The sequence below is a fragment of the Ciconia boyciana genome, chromosome 5 (genome assembly GCF_034638445.1).
Source record: "Ciconia boyciana chromosome 5, ASM3463844v1, whole genome shotgun sequence".
Classification (NCBI taxonomy): Eukaryota; Metazoa; Chordata; class Aves; order Ciconiiformes; family Ciconiidae; genus Ciconia; species Ciconia boyciana.
In genome coordinates this window covers 978,651-998,803 of record NC_132938.1, presented here as the reverse complement: position 1 = coordinate 998,803, position 20,153 = coordinate 978,651, and the positions used below count along the sequence as shown (strand labels likewise).

The 20,153-nt window shown below is 48.5% G+C and overlaps 1 protein-coding gene across 8 annotated transcripts in view; it reads right to left on the bottom strand.

Annotated features, from left to right (window-relative positions):
• Positions 1-16,398: 16,398 nt before the first annotated feature.
• DYSF (dysferlin) overlaps positions 16,399-20,153 on the bottom strand; it is a 106,428-nt gene continuing 102,673 nt past the window's right edge. For all 8 annotated transcript variants that reach the window (XM_072861216.1, XM_072861219.1, XM_072861223.1 and 5 more), the window contains one exon: positions 16,399-19,501. In XM_072861216.1, the coding sequence (XP_072717317.1) occupies positions 19,463-19,501 (39 nt within the window). In that variant the 3' untranslated portion in view covers positions 16,399-19,462. The remainder of the gene's footprint in view (positions 19,502-20,153) is intronic.

The window sequence follows — 20,153 nt, the reverse complement described above, 5'->3', positions numbered from 1 at the left end:
GGCAGATGGCCCCACGTGAACTAGTTTCCTGGGCTCCTTCTCCAGCCAGTGGAGAGGAGATGCTCCCCGATGTGGTTTTGAAGAGCCCAGTCACCATCGCATGAAAGCTCATCAGATCCATAGCACCAACAAGCCCCGAGCATCATTTCAGAATCAGCTCTCTAGGTCGTACTGGTACCCCAAGTATCATTTTAGGAGCAGGATCAGCTCTCTGGGTGGTACTTGCACCTCTAGAGAGGTGGTTCTTCCATCCCAGGAGAAGAAAAGGTCATTGCACAGCAGGACGGCCGGGTAGAGAGCAGAAGGTCCTCCAGAGGGGCTGGCCTGGGTTTAACATGTTCCTGACAGCTTGCTGCTGCAAAGCAGAGCCCAGCAGCAAGACAGAACAATACAGTGGGGCAGCAGCAGTAAAAGGTTATGAGCTCTGCCTTCCCACCTGGCTAGAAAAGCTCATTTGATGCTAATCCATATATTTCTCATAAACCATTATTTGAAAACCTGCTGCCCACTCACGTTGCATGTTTTTGTTTAGGACACTGTGGTGCATTGCAAACAGAGATGTCCCCTGCTCCTCTCTTCTCCATCATTGCTTGGTGGGATGCATGGACCAGGGAAATGCTGGATCTGGTCCACTGGAGGACCAAGCATTACATGCCAGCCCAAGGGATTGGTTTGGGAACGTGTTGGGTGAGTTGCAGAAGAAGGATGGAGCCGGAGAGAGCTGGCAAAAGGGGTGGAGATTTGTGCTGCATTTGTTTCCCAGATATTTTAGTAACTTCCCCGATGCCTGGTGGGATCTGCCCATTTGTTCTCTCACGTCTTTTATGCACCCACCCATATGCCGACATGGTGCTCACGGTGCTCACTCCTTCCACTTAAATTAAAACTCATTCAGATTCAGTGCTTACTGTTGAGCTACAGATGAATATATTATATAGAGAGATGTATAATACGTGATATATAATATATAATGTGTATAACACATATGCATATATTACCTATACGTATGCGTGTAAGTGTATGTATAGGTAACTCCTGTTTCCCTACCCAGTGACTGGACTGAGAACATTTAACTCTGTAGGGAACATGTTCGAGGACGTTCACTCACTTTAAAACTTCATGGCCCACATACCGTGCCATTTTTCACATTTCTTGCCCTTGTGGTTGCGAAGGTACCTTGAAAACGTGAGCTGATGATCGTAAGCAGAGGGTGCAACAGCCCAGAAACAGGATTTTAAGAGGTGTGAAGGGACCCACTCCACTCCTTAGCACAGGAACCCAGTGAAGGCTGTTCACAGGTTGCTCGTACCCACTTCGTTACTGGTAGCTTGAGCAAAGTCCAGCTCGTGCGCTTCCCACGAGATCTCAGGTTCTCTCCCACACCTTTTCAAGGGCCAAAATACACACCTTTTCACATCTCCACAATATTCACACAGCATTTCCAATTAAAACCAAGATTCTGCAGCACATTCCAAAATTATGTGTGAAATATGCTGACTTTAATATCACACCAGCTAACATAGGGGCTGCTGGGCTGATTGCTACCATTCATAATTTACCTGTGGCGGGTGCAGAATTGAATTTCCCCTTGAGCATCCCCGAGGACCTCAGTGAGGACATTAGCTCCCACGTTTGAGAGAGAAAGCGGAGCCTCGCTAGCAATCAATATCGTATGTGTGTGAGCATGTGTGCATGTGTTACCTTGCCTGGAGGGAGCCAGAAAGGCAGCAGTGGCAAAGACTCCTGGCAAACTCAACTGTGGATGCCGAAACAAGTCATGAAGCCATTGTAATTCATTAACACAGCAATGAAGTGGACCAATGGAGGACAGTGGAGGCTTCCTTCTCCCGAGAGCATCATTATTTTCATTTCTTCTTCAGGTAAATGTATCTGAGTAGTGCCAAGGTTAAGTCCCGGCTGCTCCCGTGCCTGTTTTCATCTCATAAGAGTAGCTTTATATGTCCTGAGGTTGCAGAGACCTGGGCGGCTCAGAGGAGATATTTTTCCCATCAGCATCCCAGATTCCACCTCTGCAGGCAAAGTGAAAATCGGCGTTGCAGCAAATGCCGACGGCGGCAGGACCCTGCTCGCACCCCAACCCCACCGGACCCCAGGAGCCCGCAGTAGCTCTCCTGCTCTCATCAGCTTGACAAGGTTAACAAGGCAGCATTGACCTCATCATCTTCACCGCATAATTAATTTGCTGTTTCACTTTACCTGCAGCCAGGCTGCTCTATTTGGGGAAAATCTGGGGAAAATCTGGCTCTTCCTCCACCTCGTTTGCAAAAGGGGGGGGGGGGGGAAGTGGGGTCCTGGGGGGGTCACCTCGTTACAGGGCTCCCATCAAAGCCGCTGGAGGAGCTCAAGAACATATTCCCCAATGTGCTGTATGGTTCCGCTGAATTTTGGAACGTCCCCGCCATCACAGGCCAAGGGAAATGCCCCAGAGCCGTCGATATGATGATGATTATTATTATTCTGAGTTAGCGAATGGGATGGAAATGATTAACAGGTTTTAAAAATTCTCAGGATCCCTTTTTTATTATTATTATAAAAAAGGGGGTGGGTGGGGGGGAAGGAACAGAATTGAAACGCACCACATTTCAGATGGCACAGCTTGACCTCAGGGGTTTGATTCGCCCCGAACAGCTGGAGAGCAAGATGTGGCAAGGCAGCCTGGTGCAGACGGCAGGGCAATGCCTCACCTCTGAGCTTAATACATGGATCAAAAATGTGTGTTCCCAGCTAGTATATTTAACTAGAATTTTGACAACATGAGTTCAAGTCCCAGCTCTGACAGTTGCTGGATAAATTGTTTCATGTCCCTGGACTGTGTTTTCCCACAGGGGCAACAAGGCAAGTCAAACAAATAATGAATTTTCCAGTTCACCAGCAATTCTAAAAAACCCACTCTTTAAAATTAATTCTACCAGAAATGAAATGTTTTCTTTCAACCTCAAGACAGGGGGTTTTTTTAGTGTTCTTAAAATAACTTGGAGGAAATTTCAAAACAGGGACTTGCTTCACATCAGGACATCAAAATGTTTTGTTCCCGAAAAGTTCTAAACAAAGTAATTCCACATTTTGAAATGGGCTTCTTTTTCTTTGCTTGTTTTATTTTTAAACTTTTTTTCCCAAATGAGCAGTCTGGTGACACCGAACTCTATTCAGAGAAAGTCTGTGTTTTACCAAATTTTAATTTGTAACCAAAAACAGAAAAATCCAAGCACGTCCCAGTGTTTTGCCTGGCACTGGCTGAGACCTTCCCTCCAGGAGGGCTGGGCGGATTGATCATTCATGAGCATGAGCTGCTCCAAGGCTCATGTTGAAGGAGCCGTAAATGAGCTCAAAGAGAAGGAGGCTCTTCTGCAAGCTGCCATCTACTCTTTGACCCCTCCACTGAGGATATCCATGTGCTCCCAGTGTGTTTCCAGTGGGAAAACATGGGGACTTCCTCTCCTCTTCCTCACTGTGTCCCAGACCTTTTCCCACTCTTTCACCTCCTGTTTTTCCCCTCCTGTTCTGGGGCTTTGCTGAAACCTCCTGGTGCATCTCCCACCCTCTCATCTGCTTCCTTGTTCCTATACCCCTTCTTCAACCCAGGGGCTGCTGGGGAGACCGAATTAGTAACCCAAGAAGACAGCATTTGCTTGGGCTCAGCACTACAGCCCAGTCCACTGGGGAGTCATTACCACCATCTCATGAGTGGTACCTCCATAGGGTACCATGCATGGGAGCATGGGGATGGCTGGATCATGCCAGTGAAGTACTTTTCCAGCATGGTCAAGCCAGCAAGGATGTTTTATCAGCTATAGTGATGGATTATGTACCTGCCACAAGTGGTAACATGCTGTATATTTGGGGTCAAGTCAAATTTGCTTTGGGAAGTATTTAAGAGCTGGGGTACAGACAGGGTGAGCTGTCTCCCTGTCAGAGCCTGTCAGCTGCTGGTGATGAGCAGCTTAGAGGCTGCTAAGCTGGATTTCAGCAGAACACAAGGTAACAGAGATTCCCGGCATCACACCACGACAGCCAAGCGGTCATGATCACTCAGGGTATGAAATGTTTTAGTGCAGACTTGACAGATACATCACCAACCCAGATGGTAAAACACCACAGGCACGAAGGAGTCAGCAGTGGGGAGAACTGGCTCCAGACCACCTCCTTGCAGAAGAGGGGACCATGATAAATGTGCAAAACAAAGCAAGTGGCCTGTAAAGGCTGGTGAGGATCTTGGAGTTACCCTGCCTGGCATGCCAACGTTTGCTCCATCCCCTAGATGTAGAGAAGCAACGAGGCAAAGGGGAGAAGCCACCAGTGACAACTGGTGGTCCTGCAGTCTCAGGGAAGTTGGAGAAATGGCAGAAACATCTTCAGCACATGACCAAAGCTGTGGTTCTTGTGCAATCACATGGCTCCAGGAGCTGGGGCTTGAAACATCACCGCCAAGGGGGTGGGTGGTTTCCACTTTGCTCTGCAGGGCCTGGCCCTCTACCCATCACGCTCTGCTTGAGACTGGTCACCCATCCTGGTACCCTCAAATTGACCCAGAGCTGTTCTTTGTGGGCTACAGATGTTGTGAGAGGGTCTGTCTGGAAATCAGTTGCTTTAAAAAGAGAAGAGGAAAGGGACAGGGAAAGGGAAAGGGAAAGGGAAAGGGAAAGGGAAAGGGAAGGAGATGGGGAAGAGGGCAGGGCAAGGAAGGGAAGGGAAGGGAAGGGAAGGGAAGGGAAGGGAAGGGAAGGGAAGGGAAGGGAAGGGAAGGGAAGGGAAGGGAAGGGAAGGGAAGGGAAGGGAAGGGAAGGGAAGGGAAGGGAAGGGAAGGGAAGGGAAGGGAAGGGGAAAAGGAAGGGAAAGGGAAACGGAAAGGGAAAGGGAAACGGAAAGGGAAAGGGAAAGGGAAGAGAGAAAAGACAAGAAAAATTATTTTTGTTGGAAATTAAAACATACAGAAATGCATCTGTTCTTATTAGACTGTGGAGCAGCTAACGAGAACCAGATGTCCCACCTCTCGAACCATTTCAGATCGGGGACGGTGGAGCACTGTGCCAGGCTCTGCTCCTGCCCCAGGTGAGCATCCCAGATGGGCTGTCCCCTCCCTCCTTCTTCTGCTGTCTCCTGTTGTTTCTGCATCTCGGATCGCAGTTCTCCCCATCCCAAGCAAAGCTCAGACATCAGGAGAGGCACAGGCCACCTCTTGCTCCCTGTTGACCCAGTGGGAAGCACCACAAGGTCTTGCTAGGGCCGCAGACACAGTCTGCCACAGCAGGGTCTGTCTTGGGTGGTAGCTGCCTCTTTTTATCTTCCTCCAGCAAATATTTTTGTTCTCTTAACAGTAGCTGTTTGCTACCAAGGAACAAAACCCTTTCCTCCGCCAGACCCACAGCGGTTTCCCTCCCCACTAGTCCCCTTGTAGGAGCCATCGAGATGTGTGTTCATGGCTTTCACATTGATCAAAGCAATGAGTATACATTTTCCTTTCTTCATTAGGGAGTTTTATTGTTACTGTAAAACATGCCAGGGTTCGGGGCCCCCCCAGCCCTCCTTTTGGAGGTCTGAGTGCTGGCGGTGTTGGCAGGCCATCAGCAGGATCATGGACCTTATAAAGGCACACAGTGCAGATCTTCATTCATGCATTAACTTGGCATAACATTTATGTAAACCCAGACCCGACTTCCATTACCCCAAATCCCCAGTCGGAACAACTGGACTCCTATCGTGGCAATTAGTCTTTTGTCCAAGTTGGCAACTCTCTTGCTATCAAGGTCTGGATGATTTACTGTGCTGGAATGGTCTGGTGAGGAAGTGGAGGGAAGGTCTCAACTGTTTAACTCTGTCAGCAATAAACCTCCCCTTTCCTTGTCCATCCTCATCCCCTCCTTCGCCTTGTTCTTACTCTCTTGCTGCCAATACAGACCAGGCTTTTCCCTCAGCACTGAGTTCACTGGGTAGTTTTGGTAGGAAGGTGGGAAGCAAGCAAGAAGTCCACAGTGAGCCCATGCCCTCCTGCTCCACCTGGCTCATGGGACAGAAGGACACCCTGTCCTGGATCTGAAGAGCAGATGGTGGGTTGAAACCAGCCACTGAAACAACCTCATGTCCTACCACTGCCATTTCTCACCCTGGCTCTGGCTTTCAGATACTTTCCTGTACACTCAAGCAGCCCAGTGGTGACCTATTGCTCACCACGATCCCAGCCCTACAGCTACAATATCCATTTTTTTCCATCTTGCTGAGCCTCTCCACACTGTTTGCACAGGATGGGACAAGCAGCCAGCATGCGTGCTGCCAAAGAGACACAAACTGGTCAAATGGCAGTAAAAATCCAATTCATCCAGATTTCAGGAAGCTCCAAAACCCACCTAAACCTCAGCGCTTTTAATGACCATTTTGCAGAGGGAGACCTTCGCAGGACCTCAGCCCCCACGCCATCCTCTGCCTTACACCCAAGGCACTTTCCAGGCCAACTGTCCCTTGCCATAGGGTTGTCATGACTCAGAAGTAAACCTCACCCCAGGCTAAAACAGGCAATGGCAGGGTCTGGATAATTTTCAAGACTGTTTCACCTTCCTGCTCCAGCATCTGGGATGCTCCCCCAGCCCACCTTCCCCGCGGAGGAAGGGTGCTGAGATGGCCACCACCTACCTTCTGCCTCTTTACAACCCATCCTCAGGGTCTTTCCAGGCTTTTCCCATTCCCTCTCCAGGCATCTCCTTCCCCCAGGTCCATCTGCTTGCGATTTCCAGAGGCTGAGTTCTTCCTTCGCATTTACACATCCAGCAGGAAACTCACTATATATCTTACCTGCATGGGCTTCCCCTTGCCATCAAAGTGTTGTAGCATCATTCCAGCATTGCTGGGTTCTCAAACATTATCCTAAAAAATGCAGTCAGTCACAGGTTTGGTGAATGGGAGGTGAACAGAGAAAGTCAAAATATTTTACCAAAAATTGAAACCCTCAAGCATTTCCTTTTGTTTCAGAATTTGCCTGCAAGCAATTTTTAAAGTTTTTTAAAAAGTTTTGCTTTTAACTTTAGCATTTTCAGTCTATCCCTTTTAAAGTTTATAATTGTTTAAATAAGTTCAGTTTAATCAAGTTTAAAATTTAGCTATGTTTTTATTAAGTGGGGAGGGTGTTAATTTTTTTTATTTTTCCTGTCAATCTGAAATGCAGGACAGAGGGATTTGAAAGGGTTTTTTCATTCCTTTTTTCACTTCACTGAGAAAAACGTTGAGTTTTCAATTTGGCCAATCTGAAGTGAGGTTTAAAGTTCATATTCTTTGTTTCTTCAAGAAAAAAAAATCTCAGCTGTAATTGGAAAGGCCTATCAAGTGCCATACAAAAAGCAGCAACTAGCTGGGCAAGATAGACATTTGATCTGACTGTTTTATCCTCATTTTTCAGATGGAAAAATATATGAAAGAAGATTATTAGTTGCAGTAATAATAATAACAATAATAAAAAATGTCAGTAGCATGTTTGGTGCGGACAGTCCTCAATGCTTTGGCTAAAACAAAAATAGCTGCAGACAGTTCTTATTTGGTTGCATGTTTTCATTTTGAGTTTTGTTGTTTCTACCACAGAAGACAAGGAGAGAAAACAAGGGTGACATAAAACCACCAAATGTGACCTTTTCTTATTCTGTTTCAAACCAGAACAGTTTGGGTTTGCTATCAGGAGCTTCCCAAATGCCTAGGAGAACTTCTGAGGGAAATGAGCATTTTTAAATGCTTTTTTTTTCCACACATTTTCAGGGAAAGCATGTACCTTTTCACCTGTTCCAGTGTTTGCGTCTACTCGCTCAGTCTGCCTGAATGTGCTCCATGTTTTGTGACAGCATGTTCCTCCTAGCAGAACTGGCTTCTGGGATTAAAAATGCTGCTTGGTTTAAAGATGATCCATCTGCCAGCATTGGAAAAGCAGGAGGAAGGGACCTGCTGCAACCTGGAGTCCTGGCATCCAGCCTATCCCTGGCACCCCATCGTATGTTCCCCTTCAGGAATTGATAGGCTTCGAACCGTTTTGGTTTGTTTCATCCCTTTTAGCCCTGTTTCGAGGCCTCGTAGGTGGCAGGCTTGGATGAAGGATCCATATGCCTACTGTCAGCCATGCTCCAGGCAATCTTTTCCAGGTAAGCTAAAAAACACATTTCACCCTGCACAAATTATTGACATTTCAGCCACGGAGTCTGGATACTCCATTATCTTGAGGTGATGAAGAAGCTGATATATCTGTTAAGGAGCTTTCCACAATTGGGATGTAGGAGAAGGGAAGAAGTGTTTGATAGTCTGATGTTTTTCCATCCTGCAACCCACTAGCAGTTTTTTTCTTTGCTTTTATTTCTTCTGCAGCATTCATTGCACAGCTCACCATATATAAAAATAAACAGCCAGTTTCAAGAGCCTGTTACTGAAAAGTAGCATTTAATGGTCTCCAGTGCTTCAGCTGGTCTCCGGCACTTTAATAGCAAGCAGACCTCACTGAATTAGGCAGCCTGGCATGTCTCATACACCCGTCAGCGTACCAGAAATGGATTTCCTGCTATAGACCCTCTCTAGCCTCTGCTTCTCCTTGGCAGGGTGAGACTGGATAGGACTTGGACCTGAGGGCTTGTAGTTTCTGCACGGCCCAATGTGATGCCTGTGGCTTCACTTGGGTCCACAGAGCAGGAGCTCAGAAGAGCCCCGAGCTCATTGAAGAGCAATTTTCCCAATGCCGTGATGAAGGCAAGGAGAAAATGGACAATTGCCCTCACCAGAGGAGCTCTGAACCGTCCAAATTCAGGGTTTAGTTTTTCATGAACTTTACTTGTGACAGATGAAATGAATGCTTCACAACCAGTCTTCCATGGCCTTTCAGTTCAGGTGAAATAAAGACAGCAGGGCTGGTCCCAGTGCAATCAGTCACAGCCACCTGAACCATCTGTGTGGTGGTTTTCAGACTGGAAGTGTCCAATAGGTTCTGCTTTGCTAGAAGGATGTGAGCACATAGTTAAATTTGCTTTTATTCAGTCTTGTTGCATGCTTGGGACCAGATTTATGGTGAGCATGTCCATGTTTAGCAGAGTATCTTTCCTTTGGAGACAGTAATGAGCATCCCGGGGACACTGAAAAGAAAACTGACAGCTGGAGCTGTTGAGCAGCTAAAAAGCAGATCCTGTTACACTGGGTGAACCCAGCAGGAGTTGAGGGCTTTACAGATCACAGCTGAGCCTCAAGTAGCAACCCCTTTGTGGTGGAAAGCCTGAGGCATAGGGAAATGAAGCATCATGGAGGAGGGTCCAACCTTGAGGGAAGGTCAAGACCCAATACGACCTCAACTGATGCTCTAGCTACAATGAAAGCCTGAATTTACCCACAGCCATTTTCTATTTTATCCCTTATGCCAACATTTTATTTTAGCTCTTCTCCTTGGTTGGGATTTACTGCAGTGTGTTTTGTGGTTGTCAGACAGAGTCCTTTGAGTCTGCGTCTTGCTGGGCTAAACAAGCCCACGTCTTCTAATCTCTTCCTACAAGGAGTCTCTGTTCTCCCAGATCCCTCATATCTCTTCCCTGCATTTGCTCCAGGTCCTTGGCTGACTCGCTCCCCTCCAGTTTTGCAGGAAAGCTGAAGTTGCCCAGAATGGACTACATTTGGGGCAGGTCCCCAGTTTGTGCTAATTCCCCTTGTCGCTTGTTGAGATGGGTGGGAGAGGTAGAAAGGAGGGGATTATCCTTTCAAGGTTTCATTCTTTATGAATCATTTGAGGATTAGTAAAGGTCTCCAACATTACTGTGTGGTTTTCCATGTTCAAGCCATGAGGAAGATGATACCAGCTGTCTCCATTGCCCATAAGATTTGTGTTTTCTGGTATTTCTTAAAAGAGCCGGTGCTGGAGTTGAAGGAAATGTCAGAATGGCAGTTCTCATACAAAATTATGTGTATTTTTAGGGGTTTTTACTTGCAGAGAAAAATCTTGGAATTTCAAATCCCTGATTACTCAGGCAGCTAGGAAAGGGAAAAAAAAAAAAACAGCCTTTATATTATTCTTTCTATTTTCTCCTTTCAGATTGCATAAGTTCTAAAAAAAGTTATGATTTTGAAGGGCCTGACTCCAGATTGCTCACAGTCCCCAGGGTAACAAAGAAAGGATGGGCGGCAGCGTGCTACAGTGAGGGGAGCTCCACCAGAGCTGGGCTGGGTGGCATCTTGCTGGACTTCCAGCACTGAAGAGGTAGACTGCAAAGCCACACCGATGACCTTCCTCTCCCTCTAGAGTCACTGGGCAACTGCAAGTCCCCGGATAGATCCAGCCCACCACTTTGAGACGATGTCTTCAGCTGCAGTGACTCATCCCGACAGGTGCCAATTGTTCTCTCTTGACTATAGAGGAAGACAATCAATTCAGGCTTTGTTTTCCAGCCTACAGCCATCTACATTGCAAGCAGATGACTTCCCACTGTGTTTTCATTGGCATACAGCAACCATAAATCTCTTGCTTGTTCAGGTTTTTTTTCCCCCTTTTCCATATCCACCAAATCCTATTTGTCTTTATTTGCTTCAGACAGAAGTACAACCTTGAGTCTGCTCCAAAGGACAAAAAAAGGGGATAAAGAGGCTGCTGCCTCCTCCACCGGCTGCCAAGCCGGCCCCAGGCACTCGATCCTGTTTAAGTGCCCTGGCTTCATGCTTTTCATAAACATGGGATTATGCTGTTTCCAGAGAAAACCACCAAAAGGTCCCATCATTGGGAGGTAGGAGAACAGATGAATTTCTTTCACACATGTCCTGAGAAGAAGGACAAAGAGGGAGAGGGAGGCCAGCTTTGCGAGAGCTGGGGCTTTCCTAATTTGTGAGGCTGTAATTCTCCCCTCCTCCAGGGATGGCAGTCTTTGATGAGGTCTGGACGCAAACTGATGGCAAACCACAAGTGAGAAAGGAGGAGAGGATGGCAGAGAGAGGGGGAAAAGATGAAAGAGAGGGGGAAAGCAAAGGGAAGGTAAAGCCTGGCCACACAGGGCTTAGAGGAACGCTTCTGTTGTCATCAACAAACTGGACCTGTAATTTGAAGGTCTCCCCGCTGCCACAGCCTGGTACACATCCCAGCTCATGCCTCGGACCAGACTTACCCTCTGTCCACATTCTCAGCCTTCAGGCCACCGCTAAAATGTTGACTGAGCCTGAAAACCAGAGCACTCTGGCCGTGGGGAGCTGAAACATGGAGAACTTCAGTCTCTTCCCCACAGACTGGGTGGACGTGGTTGAGATGAGGACAAGCCTGGTTCATCCTACCCTGGGCACAATGTGGACCCTTTGTTCTACAGCTGTAGCTCAAAGCGTGGACAGAAAGCACATGGCCCCTCAGTGGGCAGACATTGGTGAAGACAAGGAGAGGAGATGCCATGACCACCACAGTGAGACAGATGTGGCTGAGACCTTTCTGTGCTTTAAAACCTTGTGGGCATGATGGAAAGAGAGCACAAAGCACCTCTCCTTGTTGTGATATTGATTCTGTTCAAAGTGTGGGACCTTCATTCATTGATGTCCATGGGTTTTTTTGCACAGTTCTTTCATGACATGGCATGTAGGCAGCACCTTCTAGGCCTGAGGAACCATTTGCTCTCATTTCCTGCCTCTGATCCAGAAGGAGGATAGAGAAGTGACAAAGGGCGTGTTAAACCCTACAGCACTGATCCTCTTGTATAACTTGTTTTGCAATCATTTAGCATTATATTTATGACCTAACGGGGAAAGTCCTTGCTCTGCACAGAAATGTTCAGCCCCACTCAGGGTCCTGTTCTGAGATTCTGCTTTGTCCTGTGGCTACCAGTTCACACGAGGGTGCAAACATTGCAACCTGGATCACAGTCATGTTTGCTTTCTTTCCTTGTTATTGTGTCTCGGTCATAGTGTCCTAGACTCATAGTTTGAGAGGAAAATAAATTTTCTGTCCATGTTCTCCAGACTTATTGATGGGATTCACTCAACCACAAATAAACATCTCAGCTGGATCCCATCAGCTCCTAAGGACTGAACACAAAATGACTCCTCCAGGACTGTGAAGCAGGACAAGACACTTTGATGTCTTGATCCTGCACCAGCTGAACACTGCAAATGCTGCAAGGATGGAATATGGTCTCCACTCCCGATGCTGACCCCCCTTCCCTGGAGGCGAAGGGAGCAGACGGTCTGTCTGTGCCCACTGCCTCGGGCAAAAGACAAGGTTTGGGCAGTGTGACAATCATTCAGTCCTGGCTCAGCAAAGCAGCAGCAGCAGCCACAACCACCCTTTACTGGGATTATTTTATCACCTCACAGTCTGGATGATCGTGCATATGGCCTGCAACTAAAGCCAGACATCTAGCACACAGGTAGGGGTGCATGAGATGTCAGACTGAGCGGATGCCCATGGAAAGAGGGACAAGCACCTGCATACTCACAGGAAAATGGGCTGGTTGCTAAAAGCATACTGCATGGGGAGCAGCTCCCTGCAGACCTGGGAATCAAGGGGGCAATGAAGGGACAGAGCACGGAGGAGAGCACAGAGCCTTGGTGAGTTTTCCTGGTGCTGATTGCAGTTAGTGACCTCAGTATTACCTTGAATTCACCCTTAAATCTTCAGCAAGTAATTCAGCATTGAGAGGGATTAAAACTGGTCTATTTGCATTGCAAAACTGCTGCATCTTTCTGTGCAATGTCTGTCAATTTGAGCTCCTCTGCAGTCGAGCTTTGGATCTAGGCAGTATCAGAGCTGTGAGACACTGCCTGGGGCGGCAGGTTGCTGCAGCCAGGATGGATGAACAGAAATGTTAAGCACCAGATCTTGAGGGCACAGACACATCTGGTTGCTGGAGGTCCTCCAGAGACAGTGCCAAGGTAGAGCTGGCAGCATGGTTGTATCTATTTGTAGGGTGCCACTTGGAGGAGAGAAAAGATATATAACACATAAAACCTAATACCTACGTGGAGAAAAATAGCCATCGTCGTACCCCTGTCTTACTCCAGTCCCCATTCAGAGTACTGCCTGAGAGGAATAGACTATTTTAATTTTATGGCGACAGTGACCATTTTTCTGCAGTGTGTATAGCTCCTAGCACCATAGATGCCTGACTCCTGAATGAGACCCTTGTAACATCAGCATCTTCAGCATTACTGGTTTTATTGTTATCGTAGCAGCAATACCTGTAAAAATTGTTTTTAAGTGCCCAGTAGTTATCACCTCAAGTAGTTCTGATCTGGAGCTTTCCAGCAGAAAACTTGCTTAAGGTGCATTTCTGCCTCCTCACCCTATCAGGGACTTGTGCAGGACGCAAAGGCCTCAGCAGAAGCAGTCTCTCACACCCTAAACTTTAGCCCATGGCAGAGTTAAGCCATCCGCAGCATAAGAGACGCCTGCTCTCATCCCCGTGCCAACCTCACAGCTTTGCAGTGCTGAGCAAACCACGGCCTTCACCACCAGCGCTGGAGAGCAGCTGGACATGCAGGCTGTTGTTGTCCCAGGAGCTGCAGGACAACTATACGGTGTTCCTCCTGATGGACAAGGAGCCCTGACACTGCTCCAAGGCAGGGACAGAGCAGCCAAGTGCCAGGGAGCCGAGCAGCCCCAGGGACCTCCCTGCAGTCAGCCCAAAGGCAAAAGCAGAGACCAAGTTGCACTCAAAGGTAAAAGAAAGTTTCACGACACTGAGCCTGCTCTGCTGCAAAGCATGTTTAACGCATTGGTTATTTGAGGAGGCTGGGAGGTGAATGGGAAAAGCAGATGGGGCAAAAAAAGCTCATTTTCCTTCTGGAAGCTGATGCACGGCAGAGACGAAGACACAGTAGTTTCATGCCCCATTGCTTGGGTGTCTCCATCCTCACTCGGTGCAGAGCCCAGAAGGCGCGATGCACAGATCACCACAGATCATCCCCCAGGTGCATGATGTGTGGCTTGTCTGGGATGAAGACAGACTGCAGCAACACGGACGGGGCTGGCGGCTGTCCCGGCAGTGATGGCACGGTGCTATCCACAGGGGAGGCTGATAGAAAACTCAGGCTATCAGTCCAGGAGCTCCAGAGCCAGCAGAGCAGCCTTTATACTCATCATAACTTTGTGCTTGCCTCTACCAGGGAGGACATTCCAGGACCAGTAAACACCCTTCTGGGAGTGTTTTAAGGGGTTAGACCTCAAGTTAAGACTGAAATGAGTTGTGTCACTCGAGGCCAGGGCTATCTCCACCTTCTTATCTGAAGATTAATGGACTTCGGGGCCAGGAGGCCACAATGGTCTTCTCTACAGATCATCCCGTTAGGTCAACTCTCCTGGCCTCCGTGCACCAGGCGTGTTCTCGTCCTGTCAGCAGGTAATGAGCAAAATCGATCACAGGCCCTGTCCGCAGGGGTTAGACCAGCAAACACAACTGCAAGCGGCTTTGCAAAGCATTTTTATGGGAGCGCCTTGACCTGGTTCCCACCCCTCGTCCCCCTCGCCCCTGAACCACCTCCCTCCCCTCAAACCACTTCGTTGCAAGCCTCCCTTCTGGGTGAAAACCTCTCTCTTCTGAGCAAATAAGACCGGGCAATGAATATAGAATTGTTATTATTGAAGAGAAAAATCAGTTCTGCTCTTTTGCTAGGTTTTTTTGAATATGCCACCGAGCCTGCTGGAGGTTAAGGGAGTTCAGCCCCTATGCGGGGTGGCAGCTTTCCAGCTCCTCGTCTCGCTGCCCTCCGGCTTGCGGGACTGAGCCCAGGCAGTGTGAAACACAACGGGGTGTTGTCAGGGCGTCCCCGAAGGAGCTCACACACTTCATAACTCTAGCCTTAAATTATCCACAACATCAAGCTGGAGGCCGAGGAAATAATAGAAAAAGAAGCATTACAAAAGTGTTCAAGCAGTGGAACATTTTGCAATTAACTTTTGCACACACCCATGCACGGGCAGGCGCAGGCATGCAGGCAAGACCTGTCCTCTTGTCTCCTGCTGCCCGCTCCTCCCCAGCAAGGATCATCTCGTGCCTTCAGCATGGTGACACGGTTGGTCCCCCTCTGGGACTTCCCACTGATGTGTGGGGTGTGAGAGGCTGCGGTGGGGCTGAGCAGATTGGGTATGGACGATGCCAGCTCAGAGTGCCTGCTCAAACCCCTGTGTCTTCCTCGGATGAAGTCTAGGACATTTGGGTCTCCCCATCCCCTGCCTCCCTAGATCCCAGATGCCAACCAAACCATCACGCAATGGAGGGGGTCTCCTGTGCCAAAGCAGGGCGCGCCCATCTGCACCCTTCCAGAGCAATGGAAAGGCATTTGGGGATTCAGGCACAAACAGCCCCAATCTCACCAGCAAATCTCTCTGCATACCTGGAGCATCTCCTTGATACACCCTGTTGGTGCTGAACAGCTCCGAAAAATGTGTCAGAGAATTAATCCTCGGGTCACTCTGGATGATGGCTGTGTTGGCCAGATGAGTCCTTCCCTCTAGGGAAGAAACAGACCCAGACACAAAGGGACTTGCTGCTCTTTGAGTGACGTCCAGAAATGGGAAGAGGAACAGAGACAAGCAGGAGAAGGGTCTTCACTTGGGCCAAGAGCCGCCGGGGCTGAGCCCTGAGAAGGACCTGGATATTCACATTCCAGCAGCTCTGGCCCATCTTAATGAGCATCTGCACAGAGATGTGCATGCACGGAGCAGCGGGATGGGGTGAACTCTTTCTGCCTTCCCCACTGCAGCAGGAGGGTGAAATCAGTGCTTTTGGGATTCTTTTGCCCTCTCCCATTCCCCAGCCATCCACCTCCTCTCCAGCCAGCCCTGGCTTTCAGTAGGCATATTTTGGGTGTTCAGGGTTATAAATGAAGTGGGCATCAACCTCTTTGCGAGTGACTCACCAGGAAAATGCTGGAGGTTGGCTCCCTAAAGTCAAGGCAGCACGAGCTTCCCATGGCTCCTTCACCCACCCCACTCACATGTGTGTGCCTTCTCCTGGCTTACAGGATGCTCCAGATCACAGATTAGCCTTGTGAGCCGGTGCGCGTGGTCTCCCAGCTCATGGGACGAGATGTGTGGGCCCCCCACATAAATCCTGCACAGTGTCACGGATCAGGGAACCACTCACAAGAGCACTGGGGAGGATGCACATATCACAGCTGAGTCATTTCACTATTCTGCAATGCAGTGTCTCAGGTGCAAAAGGCAGCTGGCAGAGGCATTACCTATGAGCATTGCAACCCCAGTCCCACATCTGTCCTCCCTTCTCCACACTTTCCATTCTCTCCTCCTGCTTCTACTCCCTTGCAACAGCAGCAGAGAGGTGAGAAAAGAGGACAACAGCAACCGCCGTTTCCCCATCCAGTTCCTTCCAGCTGCATTTTTGCATTCCCACACCGAAGAGGGAAGGTGCCATAATTCCGTCAACACAATAAAACACACCAGGAAGAAGGTTTCAGAGCATTTCATTTGTAACCACAGTGCATTTTGCATTATTATATATAAGGCATAGACAGGTGATACATACATCTTCCAGCCATTTCAAACCCCTGAATAACAGGGAGCCACAGGGAATACTTTATATAGGTCCTACCTCCTGGCTGGCTTTGGTGGAGAGACATAACCAAGCTACAGAGGGCCCACAGTCAGGTGAACAGACAGATGTGGCTGTTCAAGCAGCAATGCAAATGGGATTGAGTTGGTGTTTTCAGATGCTCAGACCTGCTTTTACCCACCACAGTTCCACGGAGTCTTCTTGGCATGAAAATTGGCCCTGCAGCCTGGACTGGGAGCACGGAGGATTGCATGCAGGGATGTAACCCTTTCCTTATCCTTATGCAATTGGATGCGCTGGATCCTGCTCTCCCATCACTGATGACCCGTTCTCGTTTGTCAGGGAAGAGCTGCTAGTAAGTGCTGGGGAATAAAATATGGTTTCTCACTGGGAGAGGCTCTGGAGAGGTAACACACGAATGTGTTTTGATAGTGTGGCTTGTCTCTGCTGGGATAGATAGCGGTTGTTGTGATAGGATGGGTGATGAGCATCCAGATATAAGCAGTGTTTTGCACTCAAGCATGGGTAACTCATCTCTTTGGGGCTCTTGGCACCAAGATTTTGTTTCTGAAATAGGTAGGGGTCAATAATGGAAATAATAATGCCAAGATGGGAAATTTCACAGTCTCTGCAAACCAAAGCAAGGAAGTGAAATAATGGACCTGATTTCCCACTGCTGATAGGAAAGCAAGGCACGCTGGCACTCAGCAAGATATGCAGACACCCCCCAGCAGGGCTGGGTCATGGTGGAAGAGATACAAGGACCAACCACACCAACATTTTCATAAAATATAAAACCCAAAACTCATTAAGGTGCAAACACAAGCAACTCTTGTCCTCAGCTCATCAGCTCCTCAGGGAGAAAGCATTATGGAAAATTTGACCAAGACCTGGTAGTTTGATAGTGGCTAATAAATGGGGGTGTGGATGTGAATGAGGTTGGGAGGCTTCTAGGGAAAAACTGAACAAATGCAAAAATGAAGCATTTAACTGTGCCGGTAAAATGAAACACCCACCCTGAGGCGTGCAAGCCCAGAGCCGACTTCACCACTCAAGCTTTTAGGAAAGGGATGCTGGATCAGCCAAACCTCAGCAGCAAGGACAGTTTTTTATAGCTGCATGTTCTCCATGTTAAAGACACCATCTTCACACATGGCAGTGAGCTGCGCTGTGCAATCTGGGTGCTGTTACAGTACTGAATAACAAGGGATTTAATGCTCAACGCATTACCTCCCAATCCAGCAAAGCAATTAGGCGTGTGCTTTTTTCCCTGCCTTCTGGTAAGCACAGGCTTAAGTGGCTTGCTGGAGCAGGGCAGGAGCTTACATTAGCACAGTTTGTCCTGAGAAACTCTGAGCCCCCAGGATCACTTTTCACTGCTACTTGCTCTCACATGTCATGCTGAGTAGCAACAGCTCCAGGGGACAAATGAAACCGAGGAAGACATATCTCATCCTGCTGAGGAGCAGCGGGGAAAGATCCGTTTATCATCAAAGTGATCGTAGCAAAAGCCACGCGGTGTCAGAGCAGCAGGACAGCTGTCTCTCAAAGGGACATTTGCTTTCATGCTTGATGCCCCTGTTCTGGGAGATGGTTCCTTGCAGGATGAGTGGATGCAGGATGAAAATTTGAGGCTAATGCTGTTTTGATTAGCATCCTCTCGTGACATGAGCCAGCACTACAAAACACTAGAAATCCCCTTAGACCATACCCCTTCGTCTGATTGCAGCGGCAGAGAGACAAACGGACAGGAGGAGGGAATAGAAAACAGCAGAAATGTCCCAACACTGCCATCCCAGTCCTGTCACAGCTGCCATTTGCTCTGTGGGAGGCTGAGCAAGACCTGCAGGATATGTCTCATAATAATTTGTTTGCAAAGCAGAAAGCAAACAAGCCTGCTTCCAAAGGTGCAGGTTATCTGCCTCATTAGCACCCAGCAGCAGTGAGTTTCGTGGCTTACATCGCAGTCTGGTTTGTACTGTTTTGCTTAAGCATGTTCGGGAGCACAGGAGAAAAATACTAACACATTCACCCAAGTGTGGCTGCAGGGGTTGCATATAGCAGAAGAGGAGAAAAGCAAAGTCCACATGCACTGGTCTGCTCCTGGGACTGCTCTCAGGGTAGGGCTCAGCCCGACTCCGCTTTCTGCCATTACAGCACTGGTTTTGAAGGGAGGCATGTGGGACTGTAGAGGTGAAAGAGCAGCTTAGAGGGAAAACAAGCTCCAAAAGACATGAGCCAGAGTGTGCAGTCCTTCATGAGCGCAAAATTCAATTGGAGTTTTGATTTGGCTATTACCACCAACTCCTGCTCAGGTTTTGCATCTCAGCCTTTTCCCTGGGTCCTGTATCTTGTGGGTTTTGCTCACTTTGGAAAGGCAACGTATCAGCCCAGGGTTTCAGGCTGTGCAGCACATTTCGTCTTCAGTAGACTTTATACATGTATAAACCAGATAATACACATTGCACAGCAAAAGAAAACTGAGGCTTGTTCAGAGTGCAAAGAAAAGTGTGCTCAGAACCTGAGAGATTTTGGCTTGCTCACGCTGCTTACGCCAGCAGCCCGCAACTCCTCTGCTAAGGTCTGCAACATGTCTGTACACTCACAGACTACATATGAAAAGGTCCTTTTCTCCCCCACCCTTTTCAGTTTTGCACTGCTATTCAAGCTTTACAAATCAGAGCAGCTTAACAAAAAAAAAAAAAAGACAACAGACAAGGAAGTAAAATAAGAAATATTTCAGAGTAGGTATTGTTTACGTGCTGCTTCCGAGGTGAGTGCTGTAGGTGGGATTCTGCATACTGCATCAGGGTAAGTTGTATCTTCATTTTGGCATCAGCCTAGGGCCTGAGAGAGGCTGTTCCTTCTCCATCTCCATCTGCTGATGTGATCCAGTGCAGGGCCACAACTTCTTTCCAAAATCCCCAGGCAGGCACCAGACCTTTTAGGCGTTTTCCAGCACAGCTTCAGTTGAAAGGTTTCACCAGTTTCATAGCAGCATAGTTCTAGAGGGACAGAAAAACGAGGGAAAGAAAAGCTGATTTGAAGCCGGTACAGCAAGGTGGCATGTGGAGGTTAAAGCATTTTTTGGGGTACGGCACAGAACCGCAGACAGGGCAGGCATGACAGCCAAGCTCCCAGCCCCAGCCTGCAGAGACAAGCAAACAAGAAGTGCATTCCCACTAGCAAGGGCAGTAGAAAGCCCAAGACACGTGGGAAAATGGGTCTTGCCTTCTTCCAGTAGAGGCTACTGGTCACAAGCACCAAGCAGCGAGCACCAGGAGTCACTCCTGGACTTTGATTGCTCCTTCCATCAGTTTTTAAGATAAATTTCCACCTCTTCATACCCTTGTAAGAACTTCGGCACCTCCCCACCAGCACCGTCCACCATGCCCGCATGCCTTTCTTGCAGGTGAGGAGACATGTCCAGCTCTTTGTTGAGCTGCTCCAGCCTCCCCCTCTCCTCTGGATCCCGGTGCCCCTTCCACTCCACTCTGTCTTTGTGCTGCTCCCCCACAAACCCTGAGGCTGTATTCACTACCCAAGCCCTGACCTCGCATCCTTATGGCTCCTTCTCCCCACGAACCCCCAAAACTGGTGACCTCATCCACTCTGCCTGTTGGGTTGGGCCCTTTGGAAACGCACCCTGGCCCCGGT